Source organism: Juglans regia, chromosome 2 (genome assembly GCF_001411555.2).
Source record: "Juglans regia cultivar Chandler chromosome 2, Walnut 2.0, whole genome shotgun sequence".
In the NCBI taxonomy this organism is placed as follows: Eukaryota; Viridiplantae; Streptophyta; class Magnoliopsida; order Fagales; family Juglandaceae; genus Juglans; species Juglans regia.
Genome location: NC_049902.1, coordinates 30,531,275 through 30,547,926, shown reverse-complemented (window position 1 = coordinate 30,547,926; position 16,652 = coordinate 30,531,275). Strand labels below are relative to the sequence as shown.

Sequence of the window (16,652 nt, the reverse complement as noted above, 5' to 3'; positions counted from 1 at the left end):
TTAATATATAAGTTGAAGGATTACACGATATATGATACTTCAAATCTATTAAGACAACTTCTAATAAGATTCATGTGTGATTTCACATAATTTGATAAGATTCACTATCTTTTAAACTCGACCAACATCACGAAATATATCCATTAGGAAAATGATAGGGTTATTATCCTCTTACTATCCATTTACTACTCTTTTTGTATTTGATTTTTTTTTTAATTTTTAATTTTATTTAATAGTTGGAAGTGACTATTAGTAAAATTATGTATATATTTAATTTTTTTCTTAATGATTAAGGATGTTAAAAAAATACTTAAAAGAAAATGATAAAAAAATTTCAAATATACTATAAATAGAAAATGGATAGTAAGAGGGTACTAACACTATCACTGCCCTATCCATTATCTTGTTAAACAAAATTGTTAAAGGGTAAAAGAGTAAATATGAAAGAAGCATCAAGAGCCCACGAAATTCGATTCGATTATTGCATTACTTTGCCGAGGGTAAGGAAGAAGACACCAGAAACCTCCTCTAATTCCTCCCAGTGATCCCCTTGCATACAATAAATAGCTTCACCCTTCTCTTGCTGATTCAACGTCCAGGAAAAAAAGAACCTCCCTAATCAAAGAAAAATTCCTAAGATCACGGATTCATCGGCTAAATTCCTCCCTCGCTCTCTGTGTTTGGTCGTTAATTCTCATTTAACTGCAACTCTGCAATGGTTGACGTTCGGATGGGAGAGACCAAGACCTTCGCTTTCCAACCAGAAATCAACCAGCTTCTAAGCCTCATCATCAACACCTTCTATAGCAACAAGGAGATCTTCCTTCGTGAGCTCATCAGCAATGCCTCTAATGTACATACTTGCACTCGCACTCGTGTAGTTCTATCTATGATCATCCTAATATGTAGAGATACTTATTTCTTCTCATAAAAGACCTTATAGGAGGAGTGTGGTAACTCCTTATAAAGACTAGGATAAGTTTATTCCTAAGCCGTGTGGGACTTCTCAACATGCTCCCTCGCGTGTGGGCCGATATTTTTGATACCATCATCGTGAGTAGGTCACAGGAGTCCATCATTAAAAATAAAGTGAATATTTTGAACAAGAACAATAAGATAATTACCTGGATAATCTGGAGTACGTATCTCATTTTTTTAATTCTTCATCTTAACTTTTCACAAGTACATGACCTTGTTATTTATACTAGTCTCTTAAGACTATTTTTAGATAGTACAAATTACTAAGCACTTTCTTGGTATGTACACATACATGGTATATAGCCTCCTTGATACTCACCCATACATGGTATCTGGCCTCTTGATACTCATTCATACATGTATTTAGTAAAGAACACATAATAATCCTAGGAAAATACATTAATTTTAATACTCCTCCTTAATGTGTTTTCTAGTAACTCCAAGCATATCTTTGAGAAATTGAAAGCTGTCCCTTGGAAGGGCTTTTGTAAAAATGTCTGCCAACTGCTCTTCTGTGTTGCAAAACTTGAGTTGAATTTCACCACTTGCTTCTAATTCACGCAAATAGTGAAATTTGATGACAATATGGTTAGTTCAATTGTGGTACACTGGATTTTTTGTGATTGCTATAGCTGACTTGTTATCACGTACAATTTAATTCAACTAAACCTTGCTTCTTTTCTCCCATATCACCCAAAATTCTTTTCAGCCAAATTGATTGATTTGCAGCCCCTGCTGCTGCCACATACTCAGCTTCTGCAGTAGACTGTGCCACACTGTTTTGCTTCTTTGAACTCCAAGAAAGTACTCATGAGCCAAGGCTAAAATAATATCCTGAGGTGCTCCTCATATTATCTAAAGATCCTACCCATTCACTATCAGTATAGCCAACTAACTTTGCATTAGAACTAGTCTTGTACCAAATGCCAAAGTCAGTTGTTCCCTGCAAGTATATGAGGACTCTCTTTGCAGTTCCAAAGTGGACTTGACTTGGATTTTGCATAAATCTAGACAGCAAACTTGTAGCAAACATAATGTCAGGTCTAGTGGCAGTTAAATAAAGCAAACTACCAACTAAACTCCTGTAAATTTCAGCATATGCTTTCTAGACTCCGTCTTCCTTCTTTAACTTCTCACTTGGAACCAATGGAGTTGCACATATCTTGCATCCAAGTATATTGAACTTTGACATCATATCTTTTGTGTACTTTTTATGTGAAATGAAGATGCCTTCTTTTTCTTGACAAACCTCAATTCCAAGAAAGTAATGTATGAACCTCAAATCACTCATCTCAAAGGAACTCATCATGTCATTCTTGAATCTTCTGATCATGGCTAAGTTGTTTCTTGTAAAAATAAGATCATCCACATACAAGGAAACAATAAGAATGTCAACTTCTCCTTAGGTTTTCGTGTAGAGTGTAGGCTCACTCTTGCTCTTGACAAACCTTTATTGTACAAAGTAGCCATCAATTTTTCCATACCAAGCTCTAGGAGCTTTTTTGAGTCCATACAAGACTTTTCTCAGCCTAAATACCTTCCCTTCTTCCTCCATGAAACCTTCAGGCTGATCAACATTAACTTCCTCTTCAAGTTCTCCATTGAGGAATGTTGAATTGACATCAAACTAGTATATTTTCCAGCTTTTCTGAGCTACAAGTGTCACAAGGGTTCGAATGGTGTCTAACCAAGCAACTGGAGCAAAAATTTCATTGTAATCCACTCCATACTGCTGAGCACAACCCTTGGCTACGACCTTTACCTTGTGTTTTTGCATGGACTTGTCTGGATTTAGCTTAGTTTTGTAAATCCATTTCACCCCAATTACTTCTTTGTCAATAGGGCGATTCACCAACTCCCAAGTATTATTCTTCTTGATCATCTCCATCTCCTCTTCCATAGCTTTAATCCACACAACTTCCTTAAAAGTCTCTGCAAAATTTTTAGGCTCAATAGAAGAGAAATTACAGCTTTCATAAATCTCACTCAGAGGTCTCATCCACCTAGATGTTGTTTCTGGTGAGGAAAGCTCTTCTTTCTCAGTCACTTATGGAGTTTCTCCTGCTTCTTCTACAACATTTTGGTCTTCAACAAAATTTTTCTTTGGAATCGTGATGCTCAACCTTGTTACCTGCTCTCCCTCCCAATTTCAGACTGCATGCTCATCAAAGACAACATCCCTGCTTGTAATGAGCTTCTTTGTTTCAAGATTATAAATTATGTACCCTTTTGAAAGAGTGTTATAGCCCAGAAAAATTCTCTTCTCTGCTTTCTCCTCCAGCTTGGTTTTTTTTTTAGATGGTACATGAATGTAGCACACACAACCAAAGACTTTCAGATATCCTGCTGAAGGTTGTTTACCACTCCAAGCTTCAATTGGAGTTTGATTAGGCACAACTTTGGTAGGACACCTGTTCAGCAAGTACACTACAGTGTTAACTGCTTCTGCCCAGAACACCTTTGGCAAGTTCTTCTCATGAAGCATGGATCTTGCCATCTCCATGACAGTTCTGTTCACCCTTTCAGAAACTCCATTCTGCTATGGAGTATAAGCCACTGTCAACTGATGTTTGACTCCTTCTTCTTCACAGAATTTATCAAAGTGATGGGAGCTGTACTCAGTCCCTCTATCACTTCGAAGAGTTTTCAGCTTATGACCACTTTGAGTTTCTACAAATTGCTTGAACTTCTTAAAGAAACAAAAAACTTCAAATTTTTCTTTCAAGAAATACACCCATATCATTTTGGTATAACCATCTATAAATAGCATGAAATACCTATTTCCATTTTGAGAGGATGTCCTCATAGGACCACACATATCAGTATGCACAAGCTCAAGAGCTTTTGTGGCTCTCCATGCACTGCCAGATGGAAAAGATTGTTTATGTTGTTTTCCTAGCATACATCATTCACAAACAATATTCTTACTTCTACTAGAGGTAAGTTACTGATTATACATTTCTAATGAAGAAGACTCAAGGCTAATGCCCAAATCTTTGATGCCAAAATGTTGAATCATCAACTGTAGCCATCATAGCTTTAGGACAGTGCCAAACAATGGGAAAGTTTATGCTTCCTCCCATGTTTACTTCAGCAATCTCCACATCATGTTTCTCATCAAAGATTCTACACAAAATTCCCTCAAAGTACAAAGAATACCCATGTTGCATCATCTGACCAACACTTAATACATTTTGGTCTAAAGAAGGAACTAGAAGAACATCTTTAATGAATCTAGTATCTATCTTTGTTTGAACAATCATTGTGTCTTTGCCTTTGAACTTCACCAGATCACCATTCCCCATCTTAACATTAGTCTTGACAGAAAGATCTAGGTCAATGAAGATGCTCTCCTTAACTACCATATGATTGCTACAACCATTATCAATGAACCATGTATCATTGACTTCTTCTATTGTAGCTTGGCAAGTAAAGAACAAATGATCATAATCTTCTTCAGAATAGTTAGCCTAATGCTCTTTTTCTTTATGACCAAACTTCTTACAGTTTGTACATAAGGGCTTCCCCTTGTGAAAACAATTTTTCTCCAAATGATTGGTCTTTTTGTAGATATTGCAAGGTGGATATTCATCATTTTTAGCCTTCCTTTTGTCTTTCTTTTGAGAAGTCTCACCCTTGAACTGGCCTTTATTCTTCTTTTTGTAATCACCTGATTTTGGATTTTTCAAGTTGACTTTGGATTGTGAGGCATTCTCCAAAGACTCTCCACTCCTTATGCTCAATCTCTGCTCATGTGCTGCAAAGATCCCATAAGTTCTGTAATGGTTAAAATAGACAAATCCTTAGATTCTTCAATGGCTGCTACTATGTGGTCATATTTTTCAGTGAGGCTAATCAAGAATTTCTGAACAATCCTTTGCTCTGTAATATCTTCTCCATATGCTCTCATCTAATTCACAAGCTCAATCACTCTGGTGCTATACTCCATAGCCTTCTCAGAGTCCTTCATCTTGAAATTCTTCATTTCTCTTCTCAAGTTTTGAAATTTGATGGTCTTGATCTTTGAATTCCCTTGGAATTCCTACTGCAAAATCTGCCACGCCTGCTTGGAAGATGTGGCTCTTATCAACCTAGGAAAAATGGCATCACTCAGTACTTGTTGAAGCACAAACAACGCCTTCGCATCCTTTTGTTTCTCATTTTTCTCAACAACTGCATTAGAACTTCCTTCTATAGAAGCTGACACCCCTCTTTCTATCACATCCCAAAGGTCTTGTGATAGAAAAAAAGTTTTCATTTTGATACTCCAGTAATCATAGTTTTCACCACCAAAGATAGGAATAGGTTGAGAAGTTCCAAGACCCGTCATGGTGTTTACTAGCTACTACTCGCTTGAGTGCTAACGCCCTGTTATGATCGAACCTGCTCTGGTACCATTTGGAGACACCCATTTCTCTTCATAAAAAGTCTTATAGGAGGAGTGTGGTAACTCCTTATAAAGACCAGGATGAATTTGTTCCTAAGCCGTGTGAGACTTCTCAACAGTATGCGATTGCTTCTGGGTTTTGTGTGGTTGAAACAATAGTGTTTTGAATTTGGGTTTTTGTTTTATTTTTTTATTTTTGTAGGCATTGGATAAGATTAGATTTGAGAGCTTGAAGAACAAGAGTAAGCTTGATGCTCAACCCGAGCTTTTCATCAAGATTATTCCAAACAAAGCTAACAAGACCCTTTCAATCATCAATAGTAGTATCGGCATGACCAAAGCAGGTACATAAACAAAGAAGCAATTTTCCTTTACTTTGTTTGTTTTGTTTTTATCATTTTCTTTTTAGATAATGGGTTCTGATTGATCCAACCAATGACCATTTTGTTTGGGTAGATTTGGTGAACAACTTGGGGACGATTGCGAGATTAGGAACTAAGGAGTTCATGGAAGCGTTGCAAGCCGGGACTGACTTGAGTATGATTGGGCAGTTTGGTGTTGGGTTCTACTCATATTACCATGTGGCTGAAAAGGTCATTGTGACAACCAAGCACAATGACGATGAGCAGTACATATGGGAGTCTCAGGCTGGTGGGTCTTTCACTGTCACCAAGGATGTTAATGGCGAGCCCTTGGGTAGAGGAACCAAGATCACTCTCTTGCTCAAGGAAGACCCGGTGAGATTGAGAAACCCCAGTTATTGAATTCTTTTTCTCTTAGTCTTTTTTCTTACTATTACTTGCAGGACATGGTCCAGTTGATCCAGTGATATTATATTAGTCTTCGATGTTAATCTTATACCGATTAGTCTCTTGTGGTTAATACCATGTCAGATTTGGAAACCTAATTATGAAGATTTTAGAGAGGTTTTTCGAGTACAAATTTTCATTTCTTTTCCCACTGATAGTTTTGTGAATGGTCCCGTCGCCTGGAAATATGAAGTTAAGATTTTGCTATACTTATGAGCATAAGTAGAAATTTTAGATATTGTGTCCTACATGGTATTAAGTTGGATGTGCTCGTAATTGACGTTGCAGTTGGAGTTCTTGGAGGAGAGAAAATTGAAGGACCTTGTGAAGAAGCACTTTGAGTTTATCAGATACCCCATCTACCTCTAGACGGAGAAGATAGCCGAGAAAGAGGTCAGCGATGATGAAGATGAGGAAACCAAGAAGGAAGAGGATGGCGATGCTGAAGAGGTTGACGAAGAGAAAGAAAAGAAGTCTAAGAAAAAGAAGGTCAAGGAGGTAAGAAACGAGTGGCAACTCATCAATAAGCAGAAACCAATTTGGCTTCGAAAGCCTAAGGAAATCACTAAGGAGGAAATCACCTTGCTATGAAACACTTCTCTATGGAAGGGTAGCTCGAGTTCAAGGCCATCCTTTTCGTGCTGAGGAGAGCTCCATTCAATCTGTTTGACACGAAGAAGAAGCTGAACAACATCAAGCTCTATGTCCGAAGGGTGTTTATAATGGACAATTGTGAGGAACTCATTCCTGAGTGTCTTAGCTTTATGAAAGGTGTGCTTTATGAAAGGTGTGGTGGACTCCGATGATCTTCCACTCAACATTTCTCTTGAAACACTACAACAGAACAAGATTCTCAAAGTGATCAAGAAAAACCTGGTGAAGAAATGCATTGAGATGTTCAACGAGATCGTTGAGAATAAGGACTATGCCAAGTTTTATGACGCTTTCTCTATGAATATGAAGTTGGGTATCCACGAGGACAGCCTGAACAGGCTAAGCTGGCTAAGTTGTTGAGATACCACTCCACCAAAAGTGGTGATGAAATGACCAGCTTAAAGAACTATGTGATGAGGATGAAGGAGGGGCATAAAGAGATCTTTTACTTAACTGGTGAGAGCAAGACGATTGTGGTGAATTCACTCTTCCTGGAGAGGTTGAAGAAGAAGGGTTATGAGGTCATCTTCATGGTTGATGCCATTGAAGAGTACGATGTTGGGCAATTGAAAGAGTATGAAGGGAAGAAACTTGTGTTGGTCACAAATGAAGGACTCGAGTTGGAGGATGACTAGGAGGAAGAGAAGAAGAAAAGGGAGGAAAAGAAGTCGTCATTTGAGAATCTGTGCAAGATAATCAAAGACATTCTTGGGAAAAAGGTGAGAGCACAGGCTCTAAGAGACAACATCAAGAGTTCATACATGTCTAGCAAGAAGACAATGGAGATTAATCCAGATAATGGCATTATGGAGGAGTTGAGGAAGAGGGTGGAAGTTGATAAGAATGATAAAACGGTAAGGGATTTGGTGCTATTGCTCTATGACACAGCGCTTTTGACTTTCGGGTTTAGTCTTGATAACCCTAACACATTTTCTGCAAGAATTCACACAATGCTAAAGCTGGGTTTGTGAATTGATGTGGAAGAGACCAGTGGAGATGATGTTGATATGCCATCTTTGGAGGAGGTCGATAATGAGAGAAAGATGGAGGATGTTGATTGAGGATATGGATGCAAAGTTTTGAATAAAGTTTCAGTGGTCATTTTCGTTGATGCACTAAAATGAAATATTTCGATATCGATATCATTTCGGGATAGTTTATATATGAATAAATAAATTATATATATATATAATATATTCTAAAATTAATTATTAAACTATTAAATTATTATTATATATATTATTAAAATTAAAAAGAAAGTCTCTGAAGAGTTCAGCCCTTGTGTTTCACGGATCCCTATAAGATCTTGCAGGTGTGTGTGGATGGTATCAATACTATCTACTTATTAAAATTTATTTAAATTTTGTTCAATTAATTTTAAAAAATAATGATATATGTATAAAATATTTTGTGCTTTAGTGTGAAAAGACTCAACACATGCTTTTTATCAAGTTTGACTTGAGGTTATGAAAAAAGTAGAAATTGAAAAAGCCATTCATTTTGAGTTATTGTCAACAACTTTTACAAAATCGCCATGCCACTAGGTTCTACATACCAGATTGAAATTTACATAGCAGGTGAAATATTGGAAAACGGCTGGTATTGATCGAAACACATCAAAATGGCCTTTATTTGACCTGGTACAAAATGTAGACCTCCCCTATGCTGGTTACTATTTTAGCACGCTAAATGCCAACAATTCTGGTTAGGGTGTAATCGGTCCGGTTTGGTCCCGTTTTGGACAAATTTTGGGACCGAGCTAGTATACACCAGTTTTGTATTTTCAAGAATCGATACTACGTCGGTTACCCTCCTAAATCTGTACTTTCGGTTTTACCGATTCCGGTCCGGTTTTCCAGTTTTTAATATATATTAAATCTCTAATCTCCTAAACTTATATATATTAATATATATAAATATTAGTAATACACTAATACTATTAGTATATAGTAATACTATTGGTATAGTACTATTACTATATGTTAGTGATAATATAGTAATTAATATACTAATGTATATTAGTATTACTAATATATTTATCAAATGGAAAACGTTGAAAATTTATTAAGTCATAAAATGTAATTAATATATATTTTATATTTAAAATATATGATCAAATAAATGTTCATGTTTAAGATTAAAATTTTATGTTATAAATTATAATATAACATTATTTCATATATAATTACAATTTATAAAAATTATATATAATATTTTAATATTATATATACAATATTTAAAATTAATTTTTTTTTTTTTTGATCAATAAAAACAATTTTTGTTTTTAGGTAAATGTGTTTGTAGTGTTTTGAACTCAAGAACTCACACACAAGGAAACCATTGGGCTAGAGGTTGTTAGTGTCTTAAAAAAAATTATTTTTAAAATTAATTAAAAATATATAAATATGCGAACTAGTCTGGTCCAGTCCAGTCCTAGAAAACATAAAGCGAAGATCGGACCCGTTATGACCAGTTTTTAAAATGGAGGAATAGGTCCCAAACCGAATTGGTCTAAAACTGAACTAAACCAACCGGTCCTGGCCGGTTTTTCGATTCTCCAATTTATTTTTACAGCCATAATTTCATTTTGTACAGTACGATATTTAAAACTTTAGATGGATATCATTTGATAGTTGAAGACATGAAGGTTGCTGCAAAAGAACACGTATGCCATTAAAGGGTCACGAAATTTGTTGTTTTGGACTCTGATCTTCATTTTCAACTTTAGGCTTCTATCTTTATGGATATATTATTATAAGATGACTGCTATAGTCATAAAGAGATTACACAAAAGTAATTACATAAATTGACGTAGTTTTATGTGATTCGTTATATTTATTTTATAATAAAAGTAACTTTACAATTTGATGAATCATATGAAATCACTTCAATTTGTGGGATTATTTTTGTGTATTCCATTTGTAGTTAAAGTTTTTCTCTTGTTATAATGGTCAACAAGTGTGTTGTTGCTTCGGCATTGTTTGGATTCATGAAGTATTTCAACTCATCTCATCTAATTATTATAATTTTTTTAAATTTCTATTAAAATACAATAAACAATTCAACTTTTTTAAATTCTAAAACAATAATAATATTAAAAAATAATATTATAACAATATTTTTTTAACTTTCATCTCATCTCATCTCATCTCAACTCACTATCCAAACCTCCATAAGCCATAACATATCGGGGTTTCTCGTATGCACAAAATCAACAACCCCAAATTGCTTTCAGTGTCCAATAATTAAATCCAATACACCTTTACAGAGCTGCCAATTGAATTGCTGTAGGTAACGCTACTGGTATTCAATGTTTTATGTGCTTAACAAGGGCGTGCTTTTTCAGTTTTTCTTCATTAGGTTTTTCTCATTACGGTCTAGATCCCTTTCATTTCATAACTGCGGCAAGTTCAACATAAAGTGCAAGAATTCGTGGCTTTCATGGAACTCTCTTTCCCCTCTAACGCCGTTGATGTTAGGGCATCGCGTCCAATTAGATCTGGAAAACATCCCACATTCATACTGGCAATATATGTGATGACGCACAAATGTGTCCCAGAGATTAAAGACAAATCTAGTGGCAAGCCCGAGAACATTTGACAAAAACTTTTCTGAAACATTCAAAATAGCACAGAAATCATTTGATAGTATAGATAATGCTCGAGAAATAACAGTTTGTTCAAACACAATTCGTAAAATTGCAAAATCAAATAATAACTATATCTAATCCAACAACTAAATATTCTTTAACGCTAGAGAAACAAAAACAGAACTCCCATAAGCTGCAATTCGTATCCATTCTGCTTAAAATCCGAAATTTCAAAAACCATGCAACGAACGAATGATTACTCTTCAAGCAAGATTTGTGCTAGCTGAGCCCCCACCAAAACCACCAGCTCCACGACCAAAGCCAGGCCTTCCCCCGGGACCCTGCAAATTTAGAGCAGCAAATAAAATCAATAGTGTACAAAGATGATAAAAATAATCAGCTCATGTTATTAATACATTCTTTCGTCACCGTGATGCCAAAATATAATTTGATCGTCCAAATAAAATCAATAGGGTTTGTTGTATGTGTTCATGACTTGATACAAGGAGCCGACTGTGAACTTCCCTTTCTTGGAGTGATGCCAGAAAATCTTGTCAATTACTTCCCCTCTCATGCAAGTCGAGTATATGAGATTATAAAACTTTGATATTGTGTCGACTTCCCAATCATGTTCATTTCTAATGAAGTGACATTCCATTGAGGAGCACCATTTGATGTAACCAAAAGGTTCGCAATCATGGCTTCTTTCATTCTTGTTGTGCCATAGATTTCTAGATAAACTTCCTTGAGTGGCCTATCGCCCCACCATATTTCATGCCAAAATTTGATTTTAAATCCGTCATCCACCTCAAAGTGGGTATTTTTTGAGTATGTATCCTATCCTCTTCTTGTGTGCTTCCAAAGCCTCACCCATATAGCCCACTTACCTCATTTGAACACCAACCTCCCCATGCTTCACCGTAATTCAATTCTATCATCTCCACAACCATTTGCCCAACAAGGCCTTGTTAAAAACCTGGAACTTCTTGATACCTGGGCCTCCTTCTAAGATAGGAGAGCATAATGTGGCCCATTTTACCAAGAGAAACTTAAAACTCATCGTTCATCCCCCATAAGAAATCTCACTGAAGTTTCTCAATGTGTTGAGCCATCTTGGTAGGAAGCGAGAATAATGATAGAAAATAAGTCGGCAAGCTTGATAGGGTACTCTTAATTAAAGTGACCCTACCAACTTTGGATAGGTACATCCTCTTCCAACTAGCTAGTTTCCGCGACATTTTCTCTAGCACATCATCCCAAATTGATTTCGATTTGCATGGGACACCCAAGATGGAAGCCATGCTCGCCACATTAGTGACATCTCCCACCGAAACTACTTCTAATTTGGTCAAGTCCACCTTCAATCCCAAAGCAGCTTCAAAGGAAAGAAGAAGCGCCTTCAAGGCTTGATTATGATCATGTTTGGCCCCACAAAATATTAGAGTATAGACTTACCTCCCTTGCTGAAAATCCACAAAGGAAGTCCCCTGCTAAACCATTACAAAAACAAATAGTAGAAGAGGAGGAGGGTCAACTTGTCTTAAGTCCTGAGAACTTTTAAAAAATACCATGGGTGTGCCATTCACCAAGATTGAGAAACGAGCAGTTGAGATACAACGATTAATCCATGAACACCATTTCGAACCAAAGCCACATTGCTCAAGCATGTACAGCAAGACGCTCTAATTGACACAGTCATTAGCATTTTCCATGTCTAGTTTGCATAAAAGTCATGACTCTCCCTTGAGTCTACTATCCAAACATTCGTTGACAATAACTACCGAGTAAAGAATTTGCCTACCTCTAACAAAGCCGTGTTGAGGCTTAGATATTAACTTCTCCACCACCAAGCTCAATCTATTTGCCAAAACCTTCGATATGATCTTATACATCCCATTCGCCAAGCTAATGGGTCAATAATCTTTAAACTCTACAGCACCAAGTTTTTTTTGGGAATGAGAGCAATTAAAGTTGCATTGAGGCTTTCTTCAAACCTTCAATTAATGTCATCTTTAATCACTTCCAACAAGTTTGAAAAAAAAAACCATAGAGAAGCAATTCCGAACTTGGAGCTTTGTCACCCACCATCCTTCTTACCACCTTCCGAATCTCCATCTATTCGAAGGGTTGCTCAAGCGTACTTCTTGCGACTCGAGAACATCAAAGGTAAGTCCTAATCTTGGTCTACAAGAAAAATCTTCCGAAAGCAAATGCTCATCATACTTTAGAACGTGGTCTCGATGGCATTGTTCCTCCAATGCGCATTTGCCACCCGGTGGAAAAACTTAGTGGCACTTGTCCCATTCCTTCAATCAACTTGGAGCAAGTGAGTCTAGTTTTTTCGGACCAATTCTCTTGGCCACCCTAACATCATTTCTTAACTCAACAAGATAATAACAACCAACAGGTGCAAGAAACTCGTGCAAAAAACTATACCCACGACAAAAGCATCCTATAGCTACAGAGGAATCCCATTTGGTTGAACCAAGATTATTAATGTATATAACTCCAGAACCAAAGTAGAGAAGAAATTAGTAGGGTGAACCTCGGGCAAATGACATAACAACTTTTTAAGTCATTGGGTTGGTTATCATATCTCCGGTGATTAAGAGTTTAAACAAGTTCCACTGCTGTTTATTAAAGCTGATTAGAACCTGCAGCTCTCAGTTGGGAGATAGTGGACTGAACCGCTGGGGAAGGAGGCCTAGGTGGACTGCCTATTTGAGGCCAAAATGGATAGTAAAAATGGTATATTACAACACCCCAAACAAGAGACTCACAAACTTCATACAATGAACAATGCAAGGTACTATGTAGAGGAAACAATCGGTGCCCAATAGCATATGCAGGAATAAAAGTTTAAAGACAAAACATAATATATATCAAAAGAAGGCATGAACGGTAATTACCCCAAAACTAGGTCTGTAGTCAGCTGGTGCTCCACCCTTGTCACCAAAGTCACCACCTTGTCCACGAGGACCACCACGGTACCCATCTCGGTCACCACCAAATCTCCTTTCTCCCTCGAAACGAGGAGGGCCACTGATTCACAAGCACCAACAGGAAAGCACAATCACTTTTTCAGCTAATAAAAAAAAATCCCAATAGCATATTAACAAAAAACCCATAAAATATCGGTGACCAATAAAGCAAGAGAAGAGGAACTCACCGGGGACGATCACCAGGTGGGCCGCCAAAGGGTCTACCAGCAGGCCTGGCCTGTTTCTTCAAAGTCGCAGGGACAATTTCCGAAGGAAGGTTGAGATAAGTCCTGAGGAACTCAATACCGTCGTTGGTGAGGTACCAGTAGTAGTGCATCCAAGCAAAGGTCTCACGCACGTACTCCTTGGACTTGAAGCTTTGCATTAGTTTTATCACTTGCAGGTTCGGCACATCGATCTCCGGGTGCTTCGCGAGATTGTAGTCCTTCTTTGCAAAGCAAACTCCCTCTGAATGTAAAATTTTACCACAAATTCAAAAACTAAATTCAATAAACGCCTACAAATATTTTTGTATGTATGTATAGGCGGAACCAAGAGAGACCTTGGAAGAGGTACTTGGAGATTTCACGTCGGTTCTTCTCTGGAATGATCTGGATAGGCAATGGTTACAAGAGTCAGAGACAGATTTATTATCCCCTTGTTAATCAGCAAAGAACTTTATTAATGAGAAATGTGGGTATAGCCCAATCTCAAGGGAGATATACAAGAGGAACACCTATGCATGATTGTCTACAAGAAACTGCGGAAAACGAAACCCAAAAGAAATTCCAAGGCTCTATATATTTTTTCTCGACTACATAGACCCGGAGATATATAAAACCCTAATCAGCCATTAGCTTATCCAAACGATAGTGGTAGAAAAGATTTTAGTATTCTTTTCCATCTATGGATTCTCAATAAACATAACATAACAGAATGCACAGAAAATGAACTATTTCAAAGAGAAAGAGAGAGGTACCATGGTTGCGAGCGAAGGGGCTGAGGAAGCGACGGCAACAAACGGAACGGAACCTGCGAGAGCTCTCTCTCCCAGCACTCTTAAATCGCTTGCTGCAGTAAACCCTAGATTTTGTGTAGTAGGTGTAGACTTTATAGCCCATTGAAACCAGTTTTGGGCTTCGTGTTGGGCCTCAGAGATCCACTTATGTGACCCAAAATACAAGAGAATAGAAATACCAAAGGGCAGCAACATTAATAGGAGGCCCATGGATTAATAATTTCCACGTGGCATTTGATAAAAACTGAAACTTTGGATGGCGTTTAGCCTGTTTTGCATCATATCATATGTATGCCTATTAGCAGAAGGGGAGGGGAAGATAAGTTGATCTGGAACCATAGCAAAGATGGTAAATTTAATGTGAAAATTGCATATCATGTGGCAAGAGATAGGAGAAGAAGGAAAGAAGGAGAGGGTTTTGGAGGGGTGCAAGAGGATGGCAGGTGGAAAAAAATCTGGAACTTGAATATTTCAAGGGCCACTAAACATTTTTTATGGAAGGCATGTACCAACTCTATTCCTGCAAAAGCTTTGCTTTATAAAAGGAAAGTTAGAAACCATGATAATTGCCCGATATGCAAGTCAGAATGTGAGACAATTTTACATGCTCCATGGCAATGCACAATTGTGAATGATGTATGGGCTGAGAAGGAAAGTGGTGTGCAGAAGTGGAGTGTCGTGTTTATAAGTCTATGGGATAGGCTCTGTTTGAAGCTAAGTTCTGGTTTATTGGAAGAGATGGCAGTCATTTTCAGATGTATTTGGAATAGACGTAATAAATATGTCTTTAAAAATCTGTTCATTGGTCCTTCACAGGTTATTAAAGGGGTTTTACAATCCCTAGTTGATTTCAGAGACAATGCAGATGAAGGAAGTCAGTTCAAGTGATGGGAGTCCAGTGTCCACCATAAAAAAGTGGAAGAAGCCTGAAGAAGGTTGGTTGAAAGCCAACTTTGATACTGCAATATATGAGCAAAACATAACAGTGGGGTTGGGAATTATCATCAGAAACAGTAAAAGGGAGGTAATGGTTGCATATAGTGAACCTCTAAGAATGGATGCCAAAGCAGTTGTGGTTGAAGCCCTTGCTATGAGAAGAATAATTGGAATTTACATAGAAATGGGATTTAGAAGGGTGGTCTTTGAAGGTGATGCCTTAGTAATCATCAATGCAGTGAAGGGTGAAGCAGAGTGCTGGACTTGGTATAGTCAGATAGTGGAAGATGTGAAGAAGAGCCTAAGGGAGCTGTTATACTGGAAGATCAACTTTGTTCGCAGAGAGGGCAATGAGATTGCTCATAAGTTTGGCGAAATTTGCTTTAAAATTAGATAATTTTATATGTAGGGTAGAAGAATGTCATGATTTCATTTCAAGTTTGATTTTTGCTGATATGTCTTGAAATGAATGATTTCTATAAATGAATGAGAGGTTTTTTTTTTTTTTAAAAAAAAAAAAAAAAAAGAGCATCATATCATCAAATATAGCATTAAATAATCAATATATATTATTTATTTAATGTCACCATATGCCACTACGAAATAGATTATACAAATAAAAAAATTATATTTTCAAACCGGTGTGTAAAGAATACTTAGTAAAGTATTTACATGCATAATTTGATTTGAAAAATAAGTTTTAAAATTTAAATGTTACAAATTATCAAGTCTTACTATTCAAGTGATATGGTAGTGTATTCTATATACTAGCTTGAGAATAAATTAAATAACTCTAAAAATAATTAATACTAATTAAAACGCGAATGGCATCTTTTGAGAAGAATTTAAAAATCTTTTAAGTACTCAAGCTATGGTAACACTTGAGGTTCAATTGACAAATATTACATATAAAAATTCTATATGCAGTCATTTTTACGTACTCATTTGTGCACTCTATTAATGTGATTGACTGCATCACTTTTTTTTAATATAAAATAATTATTTTGGCCAATCCCATTAGTGGAGTGCATAAATAGTGCGCAAAAATGATTGAATGTAGCAGAACTCGAAACGTCATTGTATTGAGCTAGTCATCTTTTGGGATTGCCCAGCTAGCTATATTGGTAGAAGAGTAATGCTACATATAATTGTGGAGTGCGCAAATATCGTGTAGTTACTTTAAAAAAAAGTGGAGTCCACTATTAAAAAATTAAATTCTTTTCATGTAAATATCGTATTTATTCACTTTTTTCAAAGTAAGTGTACGGTACTTGCACACTCACAACTGCAACTATCATTT

General features: G+C 36.7%; 2 protein-coding genes and 1 pseudogene across 2 annotated transcripts; 2 read left to right on the top strand and 1 right to left on the bottom strand.

Annotated features, from left to right (window-relative positions):
* Positions 1-715: 715 nt before the first annotated feature.
* Positions 716-7,889, top strand: LOC109004186 (annotated as a pseudogene).
* A 2,565-nt stretch (positions 7,890-10,454) lies between these two features.
* Positions 10,455-14,479, bottom strand: LOC109004188 (40S ribosomal protein S10-1-like). Its single transcript, XM_018982652.2, has 5 exons — positions 14,378-14,479; positions 13,961-14,009; positions 13,587-13,866; positions 13,327-13,459; positions 10,455-10,758 (listed from the first exon to the last, which is right to left on the bottom strand). The coding sequence occupies exons 1-5, from the start codon at positions 14,378-14,380 to the stop codon at positions 10,681-10,683; spliced, it is 543 nt and encodes a 180-aa protein (XP_018838197.1). The 5' UTR covers positions 14,381-14,479; the 3' UTR covers positions 10,455-10,680.
* Positions 14,480-15,275: 796 nt separating this feature from the next.
* Positions 15,276-15,749, top strand: LOC109004176. Its single transcript, XM_018982640.2, has one exon. It carries the CDS (start codon positions 15,276-15,278, stop codon positions 15,747-15,749), a length of 474 nt encoding a protein of 157 aa, XP_018838185.2.
* Positions 15,750-16,652: the final 903 nt, after the last annotated feature.

Bases quoted from the DNA above. Each gene is read 5' to 3' on its own strand.
- LOC109004188 (XM_018982652.2), bottom strand. The intron at 13,867-13,960 runs GTCTCTCTTGGT...TTTTACATTCAG, and splicing joins CTCCAAGTACCTCTTCCAAG to AGGGAGTTTGCTTTGCAAAG. The intron at 13,460-13,586 runs GTGAGTTCCTCT...CTTGTGAATCAG, and splicing joins CCACCTGGTGATCGTCCCCG to TGGCCCTCCTCGTTTCGAGG.
- LOC109004176 (XM_018982640.2), top strand. From the start codon at position 15,276: ATGCAGATGAAGGAAGTCAGTTCAAGTGATGGGAGTCCAGTGTCCACC.